Here is a 13,169-nt window from a genome sequence, read left to right on the forward strand (position 1 = left end):
CCTAGTGTTGTCACAAGTCATTGGGGACCAACAGCTGTCACTTCACATGTGTGGACGTGCGAATGTGCCGGTAATGCCGCTTCGCTCGAGGCTGCGCTTAAGGCTGAATTCGCTGCAGGCTCAGTTTGTGATTCCCCAGGAAGCGTAATATTTTTCTCAATCCCAGTAGTAATTTGGTTGCCAGACCTTACAGTAAGCGCAACAATTCGTAATCCTTCGTGATCCCCGGACTCTCCTGCGCGCAGCTTTCGATCAATGCCATCATGATGCGCACCCATTCCTCCCATCCTTCAGGTAGTGTTGCTCGCAAGTCAGGATTTGGCGATCGCGCAACTGCAGTAAAAAGCAGAATCTGTCCAAAACACTGAGAACACCAACCAAATTTGATAGGCAAGGCAGCTTTCATTTGAACGCATAAACCCATTGTGGTTGGCCAGTACATTGCACCCTCCAATCCTTTTCGGACCTCGTCGTATTCACTACGGTTGGTGTATTCTGGAGCATGGAGAGCCTTGTATAAGAAAGGCCGTCCAATGTGGAATTTTGCTACGCGGTAGCGACTACGCAACATAGCTTTCGCAATGACATGCGCGGGGCTAGGAGAATCATCAGCATTCTCATTGTCCGTGAACTGTAGCGATGGCGGCAAGTTCGAGCGCCACTGTTCAAGCTGATGATGCATCTCAGCAGTCAGGTTCGGGCTTGGGTAACCTTCTTTCTCCGCAAAGGTATACAGATTATGTCTAGACGTCTATTAGCAATGGTAGAAGGCTCATAGCTTGGTATACGTGCCGAACACGAGTGAGAATGATGCGGTGAGCAGCTTGCGCAAGGAAGTGGAAGTTGAAGAAGGAGTCTTCCTCATCAGAAAGCAATCCTGAGATGGATGTCTTAGGCCGAGGGTAGGAAGTAAACCTTGGGATGGGTATATCTGCTTCGTAGTCCAGTAGCCCGCTCATAGGGAGACTAAGCTCTTGAGTGATGATGGTTTCGTACATGAGTGTATTCCAGAACAATCTTGAAAGCATGTCGCCCTCCCAGTCATCGAAGTCGATCGATTCCTCTCGCGACAGCACGCTTATGCAACACAAGGCTGCGCGATTGACCATCGTCCATGAATCAATCGGGCGTAGCGTCTGGGCGTAGTACAATGTACAAAGCATATAGAACTGGCCAATGGGTAGGTCATTCTGGTTCATGAGAAAGCCAATCCGTTGTCGGGCTTCGTTGAAGAACTTAAGGCCGGGTGGATCGTCTGTCACCACTTCATGCCATTCAGGTCGGACGAAGCCGGTCGTAGGTGAGGATGTGCGTGACGGCAAGGCAAAGTCTCCTTCCTCGTAGGTTCTCACTGACAGACATCCAAGCGCCAGAACTATCAGCACGAGGCACGTTTCAACATCGTATCCGAAGTTGCTTTCCAGCGCGCCCTGAAGCGTTGTGGAGAAAAATTGGAATCTATCAAGAACAGGAGTGTTACGATGAAAGACCGCAAAGTAAGCATCGGCTAGACCTTTGATGACCGATAATGGAAGTCTTGTCAGCCAGAAGTTACTACTGTACTCTGCTGGAATGTCGATATGAATAGGTAGCGGTGGTCTATGAGTCTCGATGTTTACGATGTAATCCCGGGGAAGTGCATTGCGAGCCGCAAGGAATTCTGCTGGGAGTAGATCCGCAATAGCGGGCCATGAAGCCACGCCATGCTGGCTGAAAGACAATTTGATCGCACCATGTGCCTCAGTGGCAGCGTTTGAGGCTTTGCCAGGCGTTTCAGTGGTAAGTGGGGAAGAAACGTCCAGTATTCCTCGTTCATGATGCGAGAGTGGGTAAGATAGAGCGTTTGATCCAGGGCTTGGCTGGGAGTTGGCAAACGGGGACCTGTAGTCCTGCGGAGCAGGAGGTGGTGGCGGCGGCGGCGCAGCGTTGTTGGAATTGATCGCTGTAGTAAGATCTTCGACTTTTGCCTCCAGCCGTCTGATTGCATTTATGGCAACTGTCATCGACTGATCTTTCCTGTGAACGGCTGTAAGAATACTGTATTACATGTAGGACAGGCCAAAATCTTGAATGCAATGCGCTTCACGCTGCCCGTGAGTATGGAAAGCGTCAAAGTACATGAGCACTCACAGATCTGCTCTAGGCAACATACTTGGTAGGGCGAGGTGCTTGGTATACGCATTCGATGTTCATGGTCCTACAATAACCACATTTGGGGCGATCTTCGTCACATCGTGTTTTTCGCGCTCTGCAAATGTCGCAAGCCTGATCTTGTTAGCTATACAATCTTGTGCTAAGTGTCCATACATAGTTCGATTCTCTAGAAAACGTTTATCCTGCATGGTTTACACTTACCAAAGTGGCCATGAAAGTTCGTGGCTTCTTCGTGGCCGAGCCATCTCCGTCATCTTCGCCGTGACTCGAATCAGCCCGCTGTGCACGTGCAGGCGAATGGAGACCGAATGGAGCAGACGCGTCGATGGATCGCTTGGTCATGACATATTAGTGTATTAACAGACACAGGCGGTTGCAAGGAAGCTGTCGTGAGCGATGACTGGGTTGTGATGTTGAGGCTCGCCGGCTTCGGGAGGGAAAGCGCTAACGGCGTACTAGGCGAATATGGGAATAGCGTTTTCTCGAGTCATTAACGCTCCGAGCTTTTTGATACCACATACATCACTCCTTTGCGAAGGACATTAACCTACATCACAACCAACGTTGACGTACCAAAGGAATGAAACAAAGAACCTATCAAAGCGTCTCCCTTCTGCGTAGATCGCCAGATGGAAAGCTGATGAATACATGCATGCATTCAGCCTTTCAGTGTACTGGCAACACGATTGAATAATATTCAAACAGAAGATGATCAGCCAAGGCTTTGAATCTCCCGAATCAGCTTCTCAAATTTTAATCTTCAGCAACGAAATTTATCCCAAGCTTGTGTCCAGACTATGCGAGTTAATCCGGACACTCTATTTCACACATCATAATGTAGGAGGATAGTTCCCGTGAAAGCATAGCAATTGCGGCTGGGCAGTCTTCTCAGCAAGTGTAAATGAATCATTTCTTTAAATTCTTTGAACATGTTGAATATTGGCGCCCCATCGATATTATATTTTCCGGTCGGCCGCGGCTCGTCAAAGTACGCGAAAGGCAAAGAAGGAAAAGTTGATTGCTACAGGTCTGCGTATGATGCAGATGCTTCGAATGTCATATGCCCGGATGTTTTTATTAGAGTAAGAGCAATCGAACGTAATGCCAATGTTTCATGAGCATCGATACGGAGCGTGGCTTTAGAATGGGAAGACGGGTTAATGGTACGATCCACGGGCGATGCGAGGTGGGGTATGGGGAGTGGGTCCTCGCCCCGCAGATATCTATGGGCGATCAGATCTTCGTTGAGGTTGTATGATGCATTGAGGCATGTGGCCAAAGAACCCTACGCCCGAGGAGCTGGCAGGAAGTGTGTGGCGAGATCCACGGATACTCGATTCTTCGAAGCCTCGATTTCCTCGGAATATCGAGTGATCAACTATGTCTCTCTGATCTCAGTTGATATACACTGATTGATCTCAAGCTAACTGCCGATGAAATCTGGGATTCGAGTACCGGGGCTATGTATATGTACGTCAAGCGCGAAACCAATGCGAGGCGAAAGTTACTTGTCCATGCCACTAAGGTAGTGTGTCTAGCTCGGGATAATCTACGGGAGTAAAAGAAAAAGACTGCTGGATAAAGTAGTGCTGGGAGTAAAATGACGATGCAGATCGGGTAACAAGACGCAGAGAGGGTACGAAGAAAGCGGGTACATGTTATGATCTCCTTTCCTGGCTGTATCAATTGACATGACTCGAAGGGGCCGATTATGAAAAATCGAAAAGGTTTATTGGCATGGGAATACCACACAGGGGCAATCTCAGAGTCGTTCTGTGAATTTCAGTATAGCAAAGAACGCACTGGAAGCGCGGAGGGAAATACAGCACTGGCGCTTGTCCCCTAGCATAGCAGCCTCGTGCGGGTTTTGCATTCGATGAAAGCAATGGCTCCATGAGGCAAACAAGAAGAGCGCTGCCTCACACCAGAAGGCAGCACACGGCCGTAGCCTGAAGCCGTGCTTGAACCAGAACAGCAAGACCTCAACATATGTGCGAGAAAGGAAATTTTAAAGTAAGGCCTCCCCACCAGGTGATTCCATAGCTGCGCTGCCGCCAGCTGTGGAGAAATAAATATTGCACATGGCGCTAGGTCCATCCGACGTTCCCTCCGAGATCGTATTGCGCAAATAGATCCCTGACCGCGAAGCCTGAGCGAACAGCTCAAGTGCGGGACAACGAAAGACGAAAGAAAAGTAGCGGTAAGAATTGCGACGAGGTTCTTCCCTACCGTGAGTTGACTGGACCACCCCGCATGATTGCTTGCGCATGTGCATAATTGCGCGCCTGCGTTGTAGGATAAACTGGGGATTGTGCCCTTCAAGGACCATCCCCGGTATTATTGTTTGCAGGGATATTCCGAAGCTGGAACATCCAATATTCGCGTGAGGAATTCTCCACGAAGACCGTCCTCGTCGCTATTCTTCGTGGGGCCGGATGCCATGTTCGTGATTTGTGGAATTATATCCTGGGGTGTCCTTTGTTGACAGCGCATCATTTTTATGGGGCAAGGATCTGCAAAGGAATGCACTAAGACCGCCTTGCCCATTGCCGTAGGTGGCTTTGTATTTTGCCTACACCCGATGGTGGCGACAAATGGCATGTCGACATCTATAGACACAGTTACGTCTTGCATAGGAGAGACAACCCGTGTGAAAAGGTATTGGGTGACATTGTCAAACATCCTCGGGCGCGTCCATTTACACTTCTGCGCAACCTTCTGGGCATGAGTTGTGAGCTCTCGGATGCTTCGGCAAAATCCAGGATGTCCCCGGATCGCGATCGAGGGGACAAAGAAGAAAATCGAGTGACCTAAGTCAAATTCTCAGGCGCAGTTTCTTACACATTGGCGCTTCCCTATATTAAATTGTTCCAGAAGCCCGTATTTCTAGACTCTGTGAGCGCGACGCGCATACCGTATCTGCCGTGTCACGTCGTCTTGCATGCGAGAATTCGAAGAGACCCAGTCAATCTTCTCAACCGCGTTCGTCCGTGGTACGACTCATGCATTTCCTCGCCAGACAACGTGCACCGGAAATCGGGTTACATTTGTTCAGCCTTCAGATGCAGCGGCCAACAGTTTTGACTTCGAACCGTCTCGATAATGTTGGCGATAATCGATTGAGATCGCGGGCATTTGGCGTCGGCTCAGTGGGCATTAATATCTCCCTGTGCATGCGTTGTGCACTGGGGCTCGTCTCCTCAGGTCCGGGGTCATCCGAAGATCCAATCAATTCCATACCATGCGGTCATAACGTGCATGCACTCTATTTACAATCGGGCTCGCCTTGGAGTCCGTATCCCGCAGCGCACAGTGATTGATCACGATCCACTCATCATACATGCTCCGACTTCAGATCACCACAAGAGTTTTAAATATGTGGTCGTAGTTGTTGTTTGGTTGTGCAATGAGGAACTCAGAAGTGGAGAGTCAGTACGCTCAGATGAGGTATGCGATCCTTGTGCGTGACTCCTGCACAATGCAGCTGTGATGAATGCACAGTGCGGCCCAAAGACAACTCTCGTATTCAATAGCACAGGTTCTTCGCGAGTAAAGGTTATGATACTATTGTTTCAATATTTAGAGTTGCTGCCTAACAACGTCAAGCCCCTTTCAAATCCAATAATAGCGCAGTGGTGCAACCTCCGCGAATGGTCTGGATATTACAAAGCGCATCGGGATGGCGTGAGGGCGAGTTGACAGGCATCCTCGGAACCCCTGGAAAGCACGCAACTGCTCATCGGTGCGCATAGCGGGGTGGTCCAGATCTAGTGCGAGAGTCCGTTCTAACAATCGCGGGCCATGTGGACTCGAGGCGTCTTTGCGCGGCTGCAGCCCATCGCGCAAGATAGAGTCTCCGGAGGGTACCTAACTTCCCTGATTTCACATCCTGGCATCGGTGCGAAAATCTGTGCCGCTAGTATCTGACGGCCGAGAAATACCCATGTTCGAGTACTACCCCAGCCATAGACCTGCTCAGTAAGCTCCAAAATGGTCAAAATCGTATTCTGACTCGAGTCTCTGCTTACACAAAGTATATCCAAGCGATGCGTTTCACGTTCACGGCGTTACCGTCTAGTTCGACCACGACCATATGTTGGGGATGAACGTCCATCGAAAACGTGGAATGGCTACACTAGTGAAACAAGAGTTTGGTTCCCATCGAATGGCAAATGGTACTGCCGGCCAAGCTTCCTTGGGGGCTTTTGGGCCCACAAGTTCATCCGCTACCGAGCCGCTATGGATACGAGGCTGGTCTAGCGTGATCCTCGTGTATACACCTTAGCCGACGTATGCTGCGAGCATGGAGATCACGGAAGAAGTGCACCTCAGCTCTTTTGCTACAAAGACTAGAACCTATGAACCTACCGAGAGTGGCTTCTTAGCAATGTTCTCCCGGTTGGTAACGTTGAAACAGATAATTTCGTAGACTAGAAAATGCCAGCAGTGGAGTTCCAAATCCGTGTGCAGTCTGCAGGGGTACTGCATGCAACTCGGCCCCTGCAGCGCTCGAACATTTGTCCCTCGGTGAAGCGTTCCGGTAGCCTTGCTAACAGCAATCGGGACTGGGGCTGACGAAAAGTCGCTTGCGATTCGCGACATCGTCTCAGAGGCTCCCCCTTGATGGGCTTTTACTGAATATGGCTAGAGCTGGTGGTGATATTGGTATGTTGCAGATTTAGACGGACCCGAGCCCGGTGCAAACCTTCGCCGAAGCCTATCGGCCGTTCAGACGTTGCATACCGTATACGCGCAGGGGTGACGTACGCTTGCCACGCGGAGATCACCTAGTCGTGGAAACTTGGGACGCAATCTTTGCGCGGCCTCCAGCCGAGCAAAGACGGCTTGAGACGGTTCTGAATTGTGTGAGGAGCCGCTTCTCCGTGGTCCCCGTAGATGAATGGTGAATTCGAGTCGCCACCTGAAAACTGGGTAGGCGTTCATGACGAGAACCGAGCATCCGTTGATGCGAGCGCCCCATGACGCATAGGGGCAATGGCATAGCCCGAGCCGTTGGCACGCTAGTGAAACGGTGCCGAGTTGGCGCTAACGTGCAGAGACTTTGGAAAGGTACCCCGATGGTCAGGGCGCTCTAGCGGACCGGCGAATGTGGGTATGCGCCCCAAGCAAGCTTCATAACTGGGTCCGGTGTTTGATGCCTAGAGGCTAGAGTCGACTGGAGCTGGCTTCATGCATGGCAGGTACAACGGCTCGTGTCTTAATTCCTTTTGAGCTAGTCACTGCTTCGCCGGCCCGCTCCCGGTGATTGTTCCGGGAGGCTTGCAACGAGTCGCATGGCCACGAACCCAGCTCTGCCGATCGAAAAAACGTGCCTCATCCAAGACAACTGAGCGGATGGAGGCTCAGCGGCAGTGTTTGGTACCTCCTTAGCATGAAGCTCCAGCGAACTAGTCCTTTTACCTAATTGTTTTTCGCCTGTGGTCGCAGTCTACAGAGCTGCTGCCAACTTAATGGCTCGATAGGCCTTGGCACTGAAAGAATGGATGAAGATTTGAGATCCGGAGATGCATTTCGACACCGCTCTAGCATTTCTAGTCTTCGATGACGATGTACACAGTCCACATCACCTGTAGGACTGGAGATCGGTACTTCCAGAATTACCGCTGAGGTCGTCAGAGCTCGGCATGCTGTTGACGCAATCAGTGTCAAAACTCCAACTGACTATTGCGAAAAAGCTTCCGATGAGGCTCCGCCAGCCCTATAGACGGCTAAAGCGGCCAGAACAGAACTGGCCGCTATGGTGAAATTGCTCCCATGGACCCTTCTGGGCAAAGCGCTGTGAACTCACATGTCGCCCCAGCTCGCTTCACTATCCTTGTCGGATGATGTGAGTTCGGCGACGCCACGGAAGACTAGCTCGGATCTTGCCTTCGATCTGACGCTGAAGCTGAAGCCCCAACTATTGAATTTTCTGCGGAGTGTTTTTGCCGGGAGAGGCGCCCCGATGGTAGTGGCTTGCTGGAAACATGTCGTAGGCGAGAGCCCAGATTCGCGCAAGTGTATCACCCCAAGCTCCCCTAACATATCCCTACGCTTATAGACAGCTGCTCGACCTGGTCACTGGGCAGCTTCCCGCCGCCACACATTCGTTTGCTTGATAGAAATTTACCCAAGATGACACCTCACCCCCGGCCCCCTCGCATCAACGTCCATGGAGACTACCATACTGAGAAACCGTCAGCACTGAACGCGCAACCTGGACTTGAGAACCCATTCGACAGCGTTGATGTTGTGATCCCTGCTCATCTTCTCCAGACCGCACAAGCGGTCTCTAAGCGCGACGAGGCCGACGCGCCCAATTGGCAACCCCAGAGGCAACTGACTGTCCGCGAGAACCCTCTGTTCAGACAGCTATCCGCGTCTATCCGTCGCCCACGTGATAGAGGAGGCCGTGTCCAAAGGTCATCGACAGTTCCAAGCGCAAGATCTTCGCGAGCACCCTCACCCGCCACGCGATCAAACAGCACCAAAGCCGGTCTCGCTGTGCCGTCGTCGGACGAGAACACACCACACCATGTGAGGCGACCGGAGCCAGCAAACAGAAGACGAAGCTGGAGGTTATCCTACACGCCTGGTGGTCTTGACGAAATCGCCCTTAGTCCCAGAGGATCACGAGCCGGAACACCGACGTCGGAGACTTTCCCCGTAGCCGGGCATGCCACTCATGATTTTGCAGCACAGCCTGCACGACATGTATCGAATCCATTCGGCGATAAACATGTCGACTCATCTGCCAATACTTCTCGTCGATCTTCTTTTGGTGACAACGCCAACCCGTTCCTCTCACGAAACAACTCGTCAATATCGGTCGAGCAGCACACTGTTCCGGAAGTGGCACATGTTCCCCGGGAAGCTCGCAAACGAAGTGGAACTCTTGAAACTGTTGTCAACGCTCTTGTGCCCGATTCTTTGCAGAGGAAGCTGACCAACAACACCGTCACGACTGGCGGCCTCACTCGGCACAGCAGTATGCGGAAGACCTTCGAGAAGGCAAAGCTACGGGGCGCGGAGATGCAGCGAAACAAATATGCCATGTGGGCATTCGAATACGGCATATATATCTTTCTCTTGTGTTTCATTTACTTCGTCTTGATTGGCATCCCTCTGTGGAATGGCGCTGTCTGGTGGTTGTACTGGGTGGTTGCCAACAAGTTCGTCTTTGCTGGTGGTTTCAGCATCACCCTTGGTATTGCTCTTTTGTAAGTTGCATTGCGCTCTTCTTCGTCATGTCTAACGGTCAATTAGCTACGCATTCGCTCCTCTCCTTATAATGTTCGAAGATGACCCTCCACCGATGGAGATTACCGCCGAAACGAAGATCCAGGATCAGGTCAAGGACACTGCGCTCTTGATCCCTTGTTACAAGTCTGCCAACTTAATCGCAGCCACTCTCGAAGCTGCGCTCAAGATCTTCCCGGCATCGCATATCTACGTGCTAGCGAATGGCAACAGCCCTACGCCGCTCGACAACACCGAGGAGATTTGCCGCCCGTACGGCGTCAACCACATCTGGTCGCCTGTGGGTTCCAAGATCGTCGCGCAGTTCGTCGGTTGTTATGCTGCGAAAGCCTTCAAGAACGTGTTGTTGATTGATGACGACTGTGCGTTGCCGCCCGACTTCCCTGTTGTTACCGAGCGGTTAAAGGGCAACGTCATGTGTCTCGGTTACACCATCAAAAGCGTAGGACCCAACTCGTCGAAGGGCAACTACTGTCAGCAGGCGCAGGATCTCGAGTACAAGCTCAGTGGCATTCAGCGTGATTTTGCCGGCCGCATCGGTTCAGCGACCTTTCCTCACGGTGCTATCGCGCTCTGGGATCGGGAGCTTTTAGTCAAAACATTCCACGAGCACCCCGGTTTCAGCGTATCGGAGGATTGGTTCTTCGGTCATGTGGCTCGCAAACTTGGTTCCAGGATTAAGATGTGCTCGCAGGTCTTTGTCGAAACCGAGACTCCTACAGCGGTGTTCTTCTCTGGCGGTGGCTCACGTGGTGGATTCGGCGAGATGACCATTTTCAGCCAACGGTTCAAACGCTGGAACTTTTTCTTTGTTAACGGCATGTGGTTCAACCTGGCCTACATCTTCGGCAGCTGGAAACTCGGCTGGTGGGAGATTGGCGCCAAAATCTTTGTTTTCCAAGAGGTAAGTTCGCTGGCAGCCTTGTACATGCGAACTGAAGGCTAACTTGTCCTAGGTGTATGAGACGCTTCTGTACCTGATGACTCCATTCATTCTTCCTATTTCTTTTTATGTTAGACCTTCGTTTTGTGGTATACTTCTTGCAGCCACTGTCGTTATGTATCTTGTCAACACCATTATTTTCAACGAAGTTCATCTGCGTCGCAAGGGGGAGCGCATTGGCTGGTTCTGCGTTTACGTCTACTATCTTCCGTACAAGATCGTCCTGACGGGCATCAATGTCGCGAGTTGCTATTGGTGAGTCTGCCGTATCATCTACCTAGGTCGACTAGTTAACATTGCGCCAGGTCACTTTACAAGTACGCTCGTTACTTCGCCAGGAGACATCCCAGGGTGGTTGAAGACGAGAAGGCAGTTGAGGTTGTTGTCAGGCTCGAGGAGAGTGCATACGCTGCGGAAGCTGGAGGCCTTGGTCGAAGTCTCACCGTCCGCAAGGTCGCAGAGGTACCTGTTGGCCGATGCTCAATGGAGAGCGAGAGCACTGCCGTGAATGCAACAAGGTCCAACACGCCTCAAATTGGATTGACGCTGCATTCCGATACTGCTCACTACTACGAGCCATATTACCATCAAGACGAGTTCGATATGGCTGGGTCTGGTGCCAGCACTCCCGCCAGGGGTTTGATGAATGGTCATGCTGCAGTTGACTTTGCCAACGACAGCCAAGCACCCACGCCGCAGAACCGCTCGTATGCAACGAGTATGGCAAGCTACGATGGGTGGGACAGCAGAGTGAGCGAGACCAGGTGGCTTTGAGGAGCTTTCGCCCGGAGTTTGTAGGACAAAAAGCTGTAATCCTTAATGCATATACCCAGAAGCCATATAGATTACGTACACCTTCAAGATATGTCTTTGGAGTGAAAGCCAAATCGCGATGCAGACTGTTGCCGGTCGATCGTGGTAATGAGGTGCGGAGCGCGTCACTTATGAAGTCCTCACAAGCTTCGTTATCGGCTTATCGCGCCATTCCAAAAGCGTATGTCCCGTGACGTTATCTTCGCTAGGCACCCGGTAGGCTGGGTGCTATCTCAGTAGGCTTACAAGACAATATTCGCCAAGATAGGCGTGCAGAATTGATATTGAATATCGATATCCTTGTCTAATTACACGCTCCAGGATCTGTATCTACCTATGTAGGTAGATACCATCAGTGCCAGACCTATGGTATCATAGGTAAGTAACCCGCTTGAGGTCCTGTTTCCACTACCATATGTAGTTAACCATGGGCTGCATTGCAAATTGGTACGAGAACAAGCCATGGTGGAATGAATGCGCAGAATAATCTATTCATGGAAAGTCCGACACGATTGGTGAGGGAATAATGGTGAAGTCTTGACATGGCAGTGTCGAATCCATCCCAATGAACTGTTCTCCTAGCTTAGCCCTGAAACCATCACCAAAGCGCGCAAAATAGTTGTTGGGCTAATGAAACCCGGTGAGTTAGCTCGGGGGTAGAATCACGCGCTACTTCTGGATGTTGGTCGTCGGTAGCGATATCAGAGCCACGTCCTCGGGTGCTTCTAGGGAGGTACGCTAAATGCGGGTAGAGGTCATTGTAAGTCTAAGCATGCCTGCGTAGTAATAAATATCGTTCTATCCTCAAGGTCTTATTACATCACTAGGTGATTTTCAGCAGGGGATCCTGACAAGCAACAGGGGTTATTCTAGCTGCTGGATTGTGGTCACATATAGGACAGGGAAATTCTCGAATCGCACTCACACTCACATAGGTGACGTCATCAAAGCGCGCAAATACCCGCCCCAGACTCTGGCATGGGAGTATTCGGAGAGCTTTGCCCACCAACTCAATGGGCATGCGAAAACCTGGAACATATACATTTGCACCCTCCGTCAGAGGACTTCGGAACGCGATTCGAAATAAAGCATTCTCGCGCTTCTCTTCAGTACAAGCTATAGCTAGGAATCTGATCGTAACAATCCATTCCCTTCAGTGCCTTCGACAAACATAACGCAGGTAACCAATACCCCCCCCCCCCCCCCCCAAAAAAAAAAAAAAAAAAAAAACTACATTTAGCTGTACCGTCATAACCCTTCGTGGAATCAGTTAGCATGGATTTTACAGCAGAGCCTGCTACAAAGAACCCACTCTTTGATATCCGCCACTGTGAAAGATAGTGGGGCATGTAGAAATCTACTCCCCGCCTTCGAAAGCGAGATGTGAAACTTGCTGAGAACCTAATGCCTGCTCTATCATGAGTTACTTATTTGAACTAGTGAAGGCTTTTGTCGAGGTGAATGATAGAGACGAGTGTCTTGAACTTCCGTTCATGTGACTAGATCATCAACTATTCTTCAAATTGGGGATTCGACAAACCGACTTCTGCGTTCATCCTTTCTGCCTTGCAGCAGTAGATACGCGGAAGGGTCTAAGAGACGGAAAAGTAAGGCTAGGAATCCCGATGCCCCTGAACCCCCATTGTACGAGTCACCATTCATCAGAAAGAAGGTTGAGGACGTTGCTGAGTGACTGCGCAAAACAACGAAGGAGATTGGAATCAGTGGTCACTTCTCCATCATCTTGGGCAACATGTGTGGATGAAAAGGTCGTGATGCGCCAGTTCGTGGGCATGGGCTTGAAGGAGCTAACTAACTTGGACTTATTCGCTAGACTTGTAGATGATTGCGCATGAATTGTAAACTAGATAGTGTGGAACCATCAGAAGAGGTGAAGGAGTCCCGTAGACAGGCTAAGCTAGAATGATAAGCTCATGCAGCTGGAATCATGTACTGATGATAGACCTTGAACTAAATCTCTAGGGATAGCATTCGCAAG

At 50.7% G+C, this 13,169-nt stretch overlaps 2 protein-coding genes across 2 annotated transcripts; one reads left to right on the plus strand and one right to left on the minus strand.

The window, feature by feature from the left end:
- Positions 1 to 187: 187 nt before the first annotated feature.
- CC84DRAFT_1182763 (C6 zinc finger domain-containing protein) lies at positions 188 to 2,003 on the minus strand (the record flags this gene model as incomplete). The annotated part of the gene is made up of 2 exons (XM_018180645.1): positions 188 to 743; positions 793 to 2,003. 2 exons carry the CDS (start codon positions 2,001 to 2,003, stop codon positions 188 to 190), a joined length of 1,767 nt encoding a protein of 588 aa, XP_018042319.1.
- Positions 2,004 to 8,047: 6,044 nt separating this feature from the next.
- On the plus strand, positions 8,048 to 11,211 carry CC84DRAFT_1159371 (uncharacterized protein). Its single transcript, XM_018177212.1, has 4 exons — positions 8,048 to 9,374; positions 9,421 to 10,318; positions 10,371 to 10,612; positions 10,663 to 11,211. The coding sequence occupies exons 1-4, from the start codon at positions 8,290 to 8,292 to the stop codon at positions 11,129 to 11,131; spliced, it is 2,694 nt and encodes an 897-aa protein (XP_018042320.1). The 5' UTR covers positions 8,048 to 8,289; the 3' UTR covers positions 11,132 to 11,211.
- The last annotated feature ends 1,958 nt before the right edge of the window (positions 11,212 to 13,169 follow it).

The sequence above is a fragment of the Paraphaeosphaeria sporulosa genome (assembly GCF_001642045.1).
Source record: "Paraphaeosphaeria sporulosa strain AP3s5-JAC2a unplaced genomic scaffold CC84scaffold_1, whole genome shotgun sequence".
Lineage (NCBI taxonomy): Eukaryota > Fungi > Ascomycota > Dothideomycetes > Pleosporales > Didymosphaeriaceae > Paraphaeosphaeria > Paraphaeosphaeria sporulosa.